The 13,238-nt window shown below is 37.5% G+C and overlaps 1 protein-coding gene across 1 annotated transcript; it reads right to left on the reverse strand.

The window, feature by feature from the left end:
- Positions 1–6,937: 6,937 nt before the first annotated feature.
- On the reverse strand, positions 6,938–13,108 carry LOC136677383 (polymeric immunoglobulin receptor-like). Its single transcript, XM_066654907.1, has 8 exons — positions 13,093–13,108; positions 12,129–12,446; positions 11,357–11,698; positions 10,526–10,846; positions 9,726–10,034; positions 7,993–8,097; positions 7,256–7,311; positions 6,938–7,141 (listed from the first exon to the last, which is right to left on the reverse strand). The coding sequence occupies exons 1-8, from the start codon at positions 13,106–13,108 to the stop codon at positions 6,938–6,940; spliced, it is 1,671 nt and encodes a 556-aa protein (XP_066511004.1).
- Positions 13,109–13,238: the final 130 nt, after the last annotated feature.

The raw sequence follows: 13,238 nt of genomic DNA on the forward strand, positions 1-13,238 counted from the left end.
AATGAACTGACCACAGTCCTAGGTTTAATCATGAGAAATGTGTCCATGCATTAAAACAGGACTAAAAGTTCAGTCCTCTCATGTGTTCATCTCAGACCTTCCTCCTGACCAGCCATTCTGTTCTTTTTGTGAATTCTGTGAATGCTTCTGCAAAATTGAGGGAACACTTGTTTAAGTTCTGACAGCATGATATAATCGTCTAAACAGACAGTGTTGTTGATAACTCTGCGAGATTTTATCCTAAAAAAAATACAACATACCTCGGAAACCTTGAAGGGTCTACTTTCCAACTATATATAGGATGAAACGATATATATATATTTATATTCTTGTGAGAGAAGCGTAAACAACAACCGGCACATTTTTGAGGCACAAGCTTTTTGTTCCGCCCATAGACGCGTTCTGCCATTCATATGTTAACACTATGGTAATTCGGCAGCTGCTAGTGGAGGATCATTGGCTGATAATTTGCATGAAAACGCCCATTCGCTTCTTACAAACACAGAGCACATGTCGCGGAATTATTTTCGTGGAGCTTCGTCATGTCGCACTCACGGAAACTGCGGAGGCACTGCGGAGGAGAGCTTTGTTCTGGAAAATGAAGAGGATTTCAGCTAATCTGACGAAAGCGGGGAGGACAGTGACGAAGAAAGATTTATTTTGAGAAGCGGATTGATCCGAAGGAGGATTTTTGTGAAGGGTAAGTGAAATATTTCCTTTCAAATGAAACAAACCCACGCTTCGCGCTTACTGTGTACACTCCGCGAATTCCGGGTAAATTAAAATAAAGAATAAATAAAGAATAAATTAAATAAGTATTACACTGAATGCTGCTGTTGTGTAAACGGGACATTCAAGTGTAGCCTGTTGCTAATCTGAGTGTGCATGCTGAGAGTGCTAACATTAGCATGCGAGGCTCCAGTACCATAAGTGTGGCTTATGGCTGTATATGTTTAGCCTAGTGTGGTAATGTCATGTGTAAATGGCCTGTGTGAATGTAATAGTGTCATCCTATGTAGCTTGTTATGCTATGTACTGCTATACATAGGTCATATGTAAGTACTGTATTTGAAATACAAGTAATTAGTAGTGACTGTTGGCATGTATAGCTAATCTTTGTAACTGCTCAGAAGACAGTTGCTCACATTTCTTATTATTTTTCTTTCAGAAATGTGGAAAATACTCCACCTCCAAGCAAAAGACAACACCTGCAACCACCAACGTGTAAACACATGGTCCTTCCACATCTGCTCTGTAAGTTTAGCATTTTGCATTTGGTGTGCAAAAACCCCATGGAAGTGTGAACAGTGTGATGTCTACCTTTGCGTGCAACCAGACAGAAACTGTTTTAGAGACTGGCATCTTTTGTTGAACTGACTCAAACATATATACACACACAAGGATATACAGTATGACTATCTTTAGTATATTATCACTATCTTTACATGTGAACACATTTTTCATTTATTTTAATTCATGCCAGTTATTTATTTTTTGTTTTTATTGCTTGTTTAGTTCTCTTTTTTTGCAATAAACTGCAATAAACTGTGATCATCTGCCTCTGGTCTCTTCTCTTTTGACAGCTGTGGCGGTGACAGCTAATGGGCCGTTCATTAGGCAGTGGGGTGGGGACCTCGCACCTCGGTTTTCGCACCTATCTTCATGCATATGCAATGTAGGAGCCAGTGACTGAGAAAAACAGAGTGTCACCTCACATTTGTTATGCCCTAAGTATAAAATTACATACAATTTATGAAAAGTAGAATCAGCAGTGTGTTGCCAAGACCCGTGTTCACAAAGTTTTGACCTCAAAGGTCCCGGTGAGAAATGTTTAGAATGTGTTTTTTCACAGTATATCAGCACTTCTGAAAATAGGTTTTTGGAAAGTCTAAGTTTAGAGTAAATTTAATCATATAGATGTATGACACATTGTTGTTGCAGAGATAGTTCTGAAAAATGCATGTGTAACACTTTGAGAAAAAATCATTTCAGATGCGTACAATTTGTAAAAAAATCAAGGCATGTCAGACTACACCAGAGTGTCAGAAAACCCCTCAGACTCCAGGGGGTTAAAGTAAAGAGAACGAGCTCTTGACGTGTCGCTCAATTCCTGCAGTGCCCCGAATAATGAACTGACCACAGTCCTGGGTTTAGCACTAGAACTACCAAACCGCTGCCATTTGGCAATTATACCCTTAAATCCCAAAGAACTGCCATTTGGCAGGTGTGAACAGCTCTTCTCACCTCCAGTGTTATGTAAATGAGGCCTTTACATTTGAAAGGAGACACTCTACTGCACTCCACACTCTTCTCTGCAGCAAGTTGGTGAACCCCCACCCACCAAAAAAGTCAACATTACCAGACATTTAGATTCAAGGTAGTTTTATTGGTATATGAACAGGAAATAAATATTTTGCTTGGTTTCCCTGTACAATGAAATAGTAATAAAGGAAGTAATAAACAATAAAATAAGCATGCAACACTATGTTTACAAAAGTATTCATAAATAGAAATGTAAACTTTACAGAAATATAAACTATGTGCTTCATGCCACACTGTGCCATCTTTTGCCGTCTCTGTCAGCCACTCGTGTGTCTCCATGCGACCTCTCTTTCCTGGAGGTGGTGAAGTCTCCTCATCTACAGGACCATATGTTTGAGAATTGATTAGTGAAAGGTTCAAATAATGTGAAATTGACACAAACATGGTATTTGAATTATAATTCCAAAACATCTGAAGTATGCCTCCTTTGTGCTAATGTAGGATTGTTTTCACAGTGCAAAAAGTGGCATATTGATTAGTCAAAATAGCTCTGATATGTTGTAACCTTATTTTAAGTAGTTTTTGTCTTTTGAAAAACTGCCAATAGGTAAAGATATTTTTACATAAATTTGTACAAAAAACAACCCTCAGCTACTTGTAAAAAGGACATTTTTACTTAAACTTTTTAAAACCCAAAGTAAAAGAATCTTATCAGGACATTTTTCTTGTTTTAAGTCAGAATACAAGTCAAAATTACTCAAATTAAAATAGAATAATATTCTTGAGCAATTTTAACTTTTATTTTAATTTTAACAAAATTGTACTTTTTGCAGTGTGTCTCTTCCAAAATCACAACAGCTATAACCGGCAAACAAACATAAAAAATTTAGGAAATCTTACCAGAAGAGATTTCAGTGTCACCGCTCTGATCAATAGTAATTTCTTCTCCATCGGAATCACAGGGGTTGACATGGTTGAGGGTCATGTCCAAAGCCTGCTGTGTGCTGTAAACCTTTGCCATCTTTGCTTCTTGGTCAACAGAGTAAGTGAAATGTGTGTGGTGACGTGGCTTTTTATCCACATGGAGGTGGATACATACATAATCGTTATTATCATTGTTCACGCTATCACCCACCACACCCATCCCTGTTCACTGTTACCTGGTACTGGCATATTTTGATCTAATGGCTGCAACAACAACATTTTTAAAATAAATATAGAACCCATCTCAGTTCCCTCCATCGTGTATATTTGTAATATTGTACTATAGTGAGAAAGGTTTATTCTATTTTATTTCTCTCAGCGTGTAGCCAGATAGGCTATTTACTTTGGTACAGTTTATTATATAAAGTTTATGCACTTTATTAACAAGTTTTCCAGTGTCTGCAGTCATCTTTCTCTTTATTCTAAAACTCACACAAAGACATTATGTGAACTATAATTCCAAAACACCTCAAGTCTGCATCCTTTGTACTAATTTTGGATTGTTTTCTCACTGATGATTTGTCAAAATAGCTAAAGTTCAGATTTTAAGTAAATTTGCCTTTTGAAAAACTGCCTCATTTGTGCTAATGTAGGATTGTTTTCACAGTGCAAAAAGTGGCATATTGATTAGTCAAAATAGCTCTGATATGTTGTAACCTTATTTTAAGTAGTTTTTGTCTTTTGAAAAACTGCCAATAGGTAAAGATATTTGTACATAAATTTATACAAAAAAACAACCCTCAGCTAGTTGTAAAAAAGACATTTTTACTTAAACCTTTTAAAACCCAAAGTAAAAGAATATTATCAGGACATTTTTTCTTGTTTTAAGTCAAAATATCTCACCCCATTGGCAAAGTGTTTTTATTGACAAGTAAATATGACTCAAATTAAATTTAAATACTATTTTTGAGCAATTTTTACTTAACTGATTTTTTTATTTATATTTCTCAAGGTTTTTGCAAGTTTCACATCAAATAATACTGCATTAGATCAACAAATATAAACTAAAAAGCTTAAATAATTCTTTATTGTGTGTATTCTAAATAAACAAGTATTATTTCATCATATTTTTGAAAGGTTATAATAATAATTATCAGCAGCTGAGAAAACTGCCAAAGTACCAAAATATTTTTTATTTGTTGAGACTGTTGCCCTGAACTAAACTCCTGAAAGTCTGTGCCTGCTGTGACTCTCAGAGCTTTGTCAGTCAACACAGTTCACACTATCACCCATCCCCCCGTTTTAGCACCTAGTAGTGGCTTAATGTACATAACAAAAGGTGGCCTAATGGTTTGCAAATTACCCCAGCACTGCCATTTGGCAGCCTCTGGTAGAAAAAGGGGGTATATGAAAATCCTGGTAGTTCTAGTGTTAGTCATGAGAAATGTGTCATGTGACCTGCTGAGAGCAGCACAGTGTTAAAGATTTCAGGTGAAGAAAAGGAGTGTGTTGTTCAGAGCTGTGTGATCAGAGACAGTGAGGGTCACATCTTTACCCTCAACACGCCTCACTCTCACTCACCACCTCTCACTGAAAATGATTATCTTCCTTCTTTTCTTCCTCTTCCCCACACTTCTCTCTTGATATCCCTTACTCACACAATAATCTCTTCTGCTCCATCACTCTTTGTACTTGGGGACAGCCTTGGCCTAATGGTTATAGACTTGGCTTAGTTGCCTGTTTGATCCCCAGTGTCGGGGATGGCTGCCTGCTGCTCTGGGTGAGTGCACAGCTCCTAGTGCACTAGTGTGTGCGTTTGTGCACTCACGAACGGGTTAAATGCGGAAGACTCATTTCATTGTACGTTGTACAATGACAAATAATTGAACATTCATTCATTACTCATTCACAGGCTGACTGTGACCTGACTTGATCAACTCTAATAAAACAGGTAAAACATGTTTGACTAAAACGTATAGGGTAAAATGCTGTACACATAGAGGGACACGTTTCAAAAATAAATACAAATATACAAAATATGTTTTAAATTAAAAAGAGAAAAATAACAACCAGGCAATTTAAGGGTTTTATGCTCTCACACAATATTAATTCACAGAAAACCACGTTATTATTATTATTATTTTTTTTTTAATGCAAAAATTGTGTTTTTAAAGGTGAAAATGTGACAAGCAGCATCTTCAGGCCAATGAAATCCATGCCTGGGCGGAGCTGGAGCTGCGTGACTCCGCCCACCGCAGGTATGTGACATTTGCAGATGTCAGACAGATCAGCAGCTTTAACCTCGACGGTTCCCAACCGTTCATCGAGTTAGTGCTAAACTCTCCTCAAGATGTCCTCGGAACTCAACCGTTTTTATTTGTTAACGGTCTTATTTGCCTGAAGGCAACAGTTTCAGCTTCAAAACAGGACTTTACACGGACACAGAGCAGCAGCAGTGGAGCAGAAACCGAGGCGCGGTTCAGGGTGTAAAGGTGAGGAGTAGTGGGGAGTAGTTTATGAACACAGCCAGCTGTATCTCACAGGGAGAGAGAAATTTAAAAATAGCTAGGCTATACCTGCAGTTGTATACTCGGGCGTCAGTGAGGCTCCAGCACGGTTCTGTTTCAGATGTACTTAGTCTTTACAACGGCAAATACAAATTTGTAAAAGGGCATTTTTTATAGAATGTACTAACTTTGTCTGACTTACAAACTGGTATTTTAAAAATAATAGTCTGCTCTGTCTTTAGCTCTGGCTTTTTCTCAAATGCCCCATACACCCCTTAAAGTACCATTTTTTTTTTCTTTTTTTAGGTTTTTTAAATTTTACCACAAATAGTGCAGTGTGTGTGCAGTAGAGCCTGGAGCACACACCGAAGAGTCACAAACTGCACGTTTTTGAAGTGTGTTGTGTCTTATACTGTGTCATTAAGATCTACAGTGTGCCCTAGGTAGGGAAAGCAGAGTCAGTTATTGAATATTAATATTAATTGAATAATTGAATATTAACCAAATCCCATGCTCACTTTCTCTGTTGGCCTTGAGTGAGAGCACGAAGAAGACCTATGAAACATGAACTAGTTTAACACAAATGGAGCTCTTTCTTCCTTTCCACATTTCTCAGATGTAGATCAAGGTAAACACAAACAGTGGTTATGACTAGTGTCAGAGCAATGTTCGGCTCAGTTAAAATGAAGGACTGATTTGTTATGTGTTAATGAACTGCCTTTGTCTGATTACAGCGTGTAAGACATTAGTGTTACAGCATGTAACATGACTAAGTGTTAATTTAAATCTGTGAGTTTCTGTGGTGGTTAGAGGACAAATCATAGCATCTATACCCATGATTATACATGTACACAGTAGAGGGGTGTGTGGGCTGCTTTATCTGTTGCATAAGGAATAAGAGATAATACTCATTAGAAGGCGGGGGCATGCAGCCTCTTAATCCCTCTTGGAATATATGTTCAAATGAGTGAAGGACATTTGTGTTTGGTAGATTTTTTCTTAGTTGTAACAATGCCCCTATGCAATAAACCTTATACTGTTGGAAAGCCTGTTAATTTCCATTTTCAATGGCACCACATTTGTAAGGAACATGCATTTCCTTACTTTTTGTGCTATGTTTAGTACCAAAGGTGTAGAGACTGTCACTGCAGGAAAGAGGAACACACACCTGATTGTACTTCATTTAATTTATTTCAGACATGGACACAAAAGAAATTATTATCTATGTCCTTACATTTGTGAGATTATTGATTGCTGTTTAACTGTGGTTTATAGCATCTAACAATGGCATATTCTGTATCTGAGCTCTCTTTGATAAAGTCTATTTCATCATCAGTGATTTTATTTCTCCGAAAACTCACAGATGTATAAGTGGGGTTAATTACGGTCGTCTGTGTCTCCACAGCAGGAGGATCACTCCCCTTGTAGTTACGAGTCACACTGAGGACCTGTGTAACCAAAAATTACAATGTTGAAATGTTGAACACACAGGTGTTTGTATTCCACAGTTTTCTTCAAAACCAATAAATTCTTAAGTTTCACAGTTATTTACAAACACTTACGCTTGTATTGTCTTTTAATTGTGTCATAGATGAAAAATGACTGGGTGCCGTAACTTCTGTAATTTGAAATACAACTGCAAACATTAGCAACCACTTGGAAGACCAGGCATATTGTATCCTACATTTAATACCAGAGCACCACCCAAGTGACCACCTGGGAATTGTTTTATGTCATTGACGTGATTTTTCACATGCGGCATCACAAGCAATATAGTCACATTGACAACAGTGAGATATATATATATATATATATATATATATATATATATATATATATATATATATATATATATATATATATATATATCCTTCCTAGTGGTTTTGTATTGTCCTTTTCACTCCATTTTGAAATCGTTCTAATATGGCCTTGGCCACAGTTCAGTGCCAAAATGTTGGCGGCAACAAAATTCTTGACTGTGTGATGTCATTTGTCAATGACGGATTGCTTAAGGTGCCTAAACACTTTGGATTTTCTTTAGAAGACACATTTCTAGAAGAAATAAGTCATTTTCAGCCAATTGTTAATAATAAATGAGTTTAAGATTTTTAAAGTTTAGACGTCTTTCCTTTCAGGTAGTAAAATGGTATTGATAAATAAATTTGGGGATAACATCTGGGAGAATAGGCAATGCTTTGTTTAAATGTAAATATTTGGTACAATTTTATTGAGTATTGAGTATTATAATATTTAGAATCAATATAATGGTCTATCGTAAAGACCCTAGTTTGAATTGTACCTTGTGTTTTGTTGCATTTCAATTTGCAGACGATCAGTATTAATCCTCCAGTCAGCAGCAGAATCACACAAATATACAGGGTAACACCCACCACTGAGGAACCTGCTGAGACACAGAAAATGACCAGAAAATCTGTGGAAATTCACACTGCAATTAAGTTTGAATATATAACTTTTTCCACCAGCAGATGAAGCACTGTCGTTCATCAATGTGGCTTCTGTAAACCACGCCCACCAACACGCACAAGCTTACAGGCACAATGTGGGGCTTAGTTACCCTATCCATATGTAATGAGTGTTTAAACTGATTTTAGCCCCTAAACATTCACATACACAACAGCAGAAATCCACATTGTACAGATAAATGACATTTTGAAAATAATTAGGCACATTTTCGTGCATAATATAAACTGAAAAACTGCACTGCAAAAAATGATCATTAATATAACATCAGAATATAAAATTAAATTTGATTGAATAGTCTTAGAGTGCTGTAGAAATAAATAAAATATTATTTAACTATTTCTAGATTAAATAACTTATAAAAAGTAATATAATGAAGAAAGAAATGTTATATTTTTACTTGTTTTAAGCTTCATTTGTTGGACCCTGTGAACGGATCTGCCAAAATGAGACACTTTAACTGGATAAAATCGCATCAAAACCCATTAGAAAGTGAATATTCATACTGTTATTAGAGTAACAGACCCACAATGAGAAATACTGTATCTGTTGATTACATTTTTGTTTCCTTCACGATGGAATCTAACCAGAGTGTTATCATGATGGTGCATGCTTCATGTTAAAGCAGTACTTGATTTAATCTCACTCCGTGGTTGACTCTGGGCCCTGTGGTGTTGAGCAGCTGCTGAAAGTGTTGCTCTCAACATTTAACTAACTAGTCTTATCAGCAGCTGAATGCACTTATAAACATGACTGAAGACAAGAAATGTTTTTTTTAACCAACAGTGAAAACCCTTCATCTGTCATTTTCTTTGCTTTCACATGGGAATGCATTGAATGATCACATTTTCCAAAATTCCTTAACCTCTCATTCACCACTAAACGAGCTCTATATTCACAGACACAGTGCAAGCACTGAATAGTATACTGATACTCTGATAACAGGGAACACGTTTAAAAAAAGCCGTGCCATGTCTAATAGAGGCCGGTTCAGAGTGAATACATGATCAGCAGGTGTGGTCAGGCTTTTTCCAATCAGATTAACTCCTCTCAACCCAGGACAATGATACTTTCCTCAGGGCAATATGTGTAAGTTACAAAAACAATTCACAACTACATAAATGTAAAAGTGTTGTATATGTAAACACTAATAATACAATACAAAAATCAGAAGCTTCAAAAATAAATCATTCATTCATTCATTCATTCATCCATGTCTGTAAGCGCTTATCCAGTTCAGGGTCACGGTGGGTCCAGAGCCTACCCAGAATCACTGGACTGGCACCCACTCCCGGGTGTGTTCCCGTCTTGCTTGTAAAATCCCTTTATATAATATAGCATATATATACTTTTTATTCATTTCAAACTCATCACAGAAAAAACAGGCTTATGTATGTGGTTTAAAAACAGAACAGCATCCTTGAGCAAAAAAAAACAAAAAAAAAAACACTGTGAAACACACCCCTTTTCACAAATGAGGGCCAGTCAATCTGTCAACCATCAACTTTCAGCAAGGGCCACAGTGCGTCATGTTTTTTTTAAAGTTCTTACCTTTCATAACTTGCAGATTAACTTTAGTGTAAACAAGGGAACCAATGCTTTCCTCCACACACCAGTATGTCCCAGAATCCTCTGCTCTGAGATCAGTGATGGTGACAGTGAAGAGTCCATCAGAAACACCGTCACTCAGAGAGAATCTGCCGTTTCTGCTTTTTTCTGCTGAAATTTTCACTCCATATTTGAAACAGCTGAAGATCGTTTGTCCCTTACAAAAGAAGTTCCCCTTCATCTTTGTAAACGCTCTTCTGTATCTGCACTCAATGGAAACACTGTGTGATTCATGTCCAATCACATGAAGCACTGGAAAACAAATGTGAAATCCTATCATCACTACCGGAAACCAAACCTTGTATCTCTAAAATGGTAATTTCACAGGAGAACCAAATGTCCACCTAACAGTAAAAATAAAATCAGTAAGAATACTTAGACACAAATGACTGCATAGAACTCGAACTTTAACTTACAGATTCACAGTTTCACTCAATAATTCACACACTCACTAATATATTCTTACTTTAATTCACTCACTAACACACATTAATTCACTTACACTTTCACACACACTCTGTAACACACACTGACCCTCACATTTAACAAAACACTCCAGTGTATTGCAAACAATGTAGCACTGCTTTTCTGAAACTATTTTGAAGCTTCTCTTTTGGCTGATTCATCAGGTATTTTCAACACAATTAAAACCAAGGTTAACACCAATTTTTAAGTATTTTAACATTTGCACAGATTTCTCACTTAAAAATAAACACCTTAAAGAATCCTACAACTTCCCCCACCTTCTTTGGTGATGACCTGCAGCCGAGTGGAGAGATAATACATTAGCATTTCTCCAGTCTTCACTCCACACCAGTATTTCCCAGCATCCTCAGCAGTCACTCCAGTGATAATTATGTTAAAAATCCCAGCCGTGATGTTATCGTGCACGGAGACTCTCTCCAATTTTCTTAGAGGTTGAGGATGAAGTTTTCTTCGTTCATTGAGACACTCATCCTCCTCTTCCTCATCTTTACAGATATGCTTTGCACTCTGTCTGTATTTTGTCTCGTAAGGACATCTGACCTCTACAGTGTCACCTTCAGAACTAGTCATTGACTCGGCTGAAATCAGGGAGAAGAAACTAACTTTTGTTTGAATTGACATATACAACAAAAGTAACAAATATTACTAAAAAAAAACACAAAAAAGTACACATACTAATAATACACCCTCAATATATGGACAGCCAAGTTACCCACCATATAAGGGGCCAATATTTAAGCTGTGATCAAGACTACCTGCTGCCCACATGGACCCTACATAGGTGTGTTGGCTGGGTTGTGATCAAGAACTAATTGTCTGACATCAGTGCCTGATCTCAATTCTAACATATTGTGCCATTTATAGATGAGTAGAAATTGCTACTGTAACAAAAGGGGTAGAAACTCCCTATTAATATTCTTATTTAAGAAGGAATTTTGTATTGGGGATATCCACAACTTTGTGGCTATTTTGTGTATTTTCTATACATGGTCATTGGTATCCAGCATTAGGTGTTTGGGAGATTCCTGGCTAAATAGTTATAGAATTCTATAAACCAAGAGTCTATCATTTTGACTCAGGCTACTCACCTGTAATAAGCAGGCGGACATTCTTGATTATACGGATGTAATTGACTGGGAGTTCACTGGTCATCACTCCACAAAAATAAAGCCCTGCATCATCCAGCCTCACATTTTTGATGCTAACTATAAATGTGTTGTTGTGTTCATTATCAGAAATGGAGAACCTGCACATCTGCTCTTCTAAACCCAGTGGGGTTCCAGAGGTAGATGCCATTTGTTTGACAAAGTGATCATGAATTTTGAAAACATATTTGGAGTTGAATTTGGCATTTTCTGAGTAGTCACGGCTGAAGGAGAAATTCTGTCCAAGTTGAGCAGTGATAGTATTTGGTTCATTACAGCTGGAATCTGTTAGTGACGAAAAGACAGATATTCAAAGTGCAACTTGTCAAGTGTTTTTTACCAACAAAAACAAACATGGTGTTATCCAACTGTTCTCACACACAGCTTGCATGAAATGAAATAGGACACTCTGGAGTAACCATACATAAGCCCAAGGACAACATGACCAATGCCAAAACTAAATATACAACATCAGCATTGACTTGGCTAATTCTCTCGAATTACACCAAATCTTCACAGCAATGGGTATGCACTCATTGAATTTTAAGTCCACCCCCTAAACCATTCAGCCATCCTGGGTTGATTAATGGAAAAATGGCTGCAACTTAAGAATGTGTGGTTTGGCACACAGTGTGAGCACACAATCGCTAAAGTAAGTAATGACAGTGAGTTCAGTTTCATCTGGAATTGAAAGGAATCAAGAAAATTCACTCACCCTTGTCCACTTTCAACTCCCAGTCTACCACAGGGTTGTACACAGAGTTTTGCACAGCTGCACACCTGTAAACTCCAGCGTCCTGCAGACTCAGGTTTAGTATGATTACCCTGAGCACCGATGCAGCGTCATCATAGTAAACATGAAATTTATCAGCATTAACCCACCGGTTTGTGGTGTTCATTCTTATCCTGGTCTGGCAGATCTGCTCTATCCTGCAGACTGCTTTTGGCTGAGCTTTGAACAATGGTGGGTAAAGGCAGTCGATGATGACACTTCCTTCTAAACATCCAACCACTTCAGCAGCATCCATGAGCCCTGTGGATAGCCATTAACAAAATAGAATTTTCTAGTTTCATCACACATTTGTAAACACACAGCGGCATAGCAGGAGGTGAGAATTTAAAAAGACCAGCCTTTGCAGTAAAATGTGGTCAGTGTGGTTATCACCGATTTTGCTCCAGCTTTCTTCTAAGAAGAACATCTAACCTGAGACCAGATTAATGATGAAAGTAAGTAAGAACTTCATCTTGAGATTCACAGATGCTCCAGCAATCTCTTCACCAATCCTTCACACGTCTGTAAGCCCACTTTCTTTCTCAGCTGTGTTTGATCAAGCTTGACTCTTATCTTTTTATCATGTTTTCTACACCCCTGCTTTACATTGGCATGATTATATACTTGTTTCCTCTTTCTGTAGAATATGAAAGAGTTGCCCAACCACACAGCTCCTCCCATCATCACCACACACCACATTTGTCAGAGGAAGAGTGCCCCCTAAAGGATGTTCCATAGTACCTCTGAATTTTCTAATGCTCTTCCTGCTCTACTGCTCTAAGACAGGTACTCAGGAGGGGGTTGGTATTTAGTACATGAGTTGCCTCAGCTCTGTTTGAAGTAAGGGATTCTCTAAATCATGTAGGGCCGTGGTACTCCAGGATTGAGAACCACTGCTCTAGCTCACCCTTGGCATTGGGCATGGTGACCTAATAACTGTATTGTTTGCAGTGCATTTATGTGCAGCTTTCATTGTTGCACAACTGTGTCATGAATGTCAAGTATTTTTGGCCTATGGTGACTCATAAGATCTCTACGAGCCTGTGTTGAGAG

The sequence above is a fragment of the Hoplias malabaricus genome, chromosome 2, assembly GCF_029633855.1.
Source record: "Hoplias malabaricus isolate fHopMal1 chromosome 2, fHopMal1.hap1, whole genome shotgun sequence".
In the NCBI taxonomy this organism is placed as follows: domain Eukaryota; kingdom Metazoa; phylum Chordata; class Actinopteri; order Characiformes; family Erythrinidae; genus Hoplias; species Hoplias malabaricus.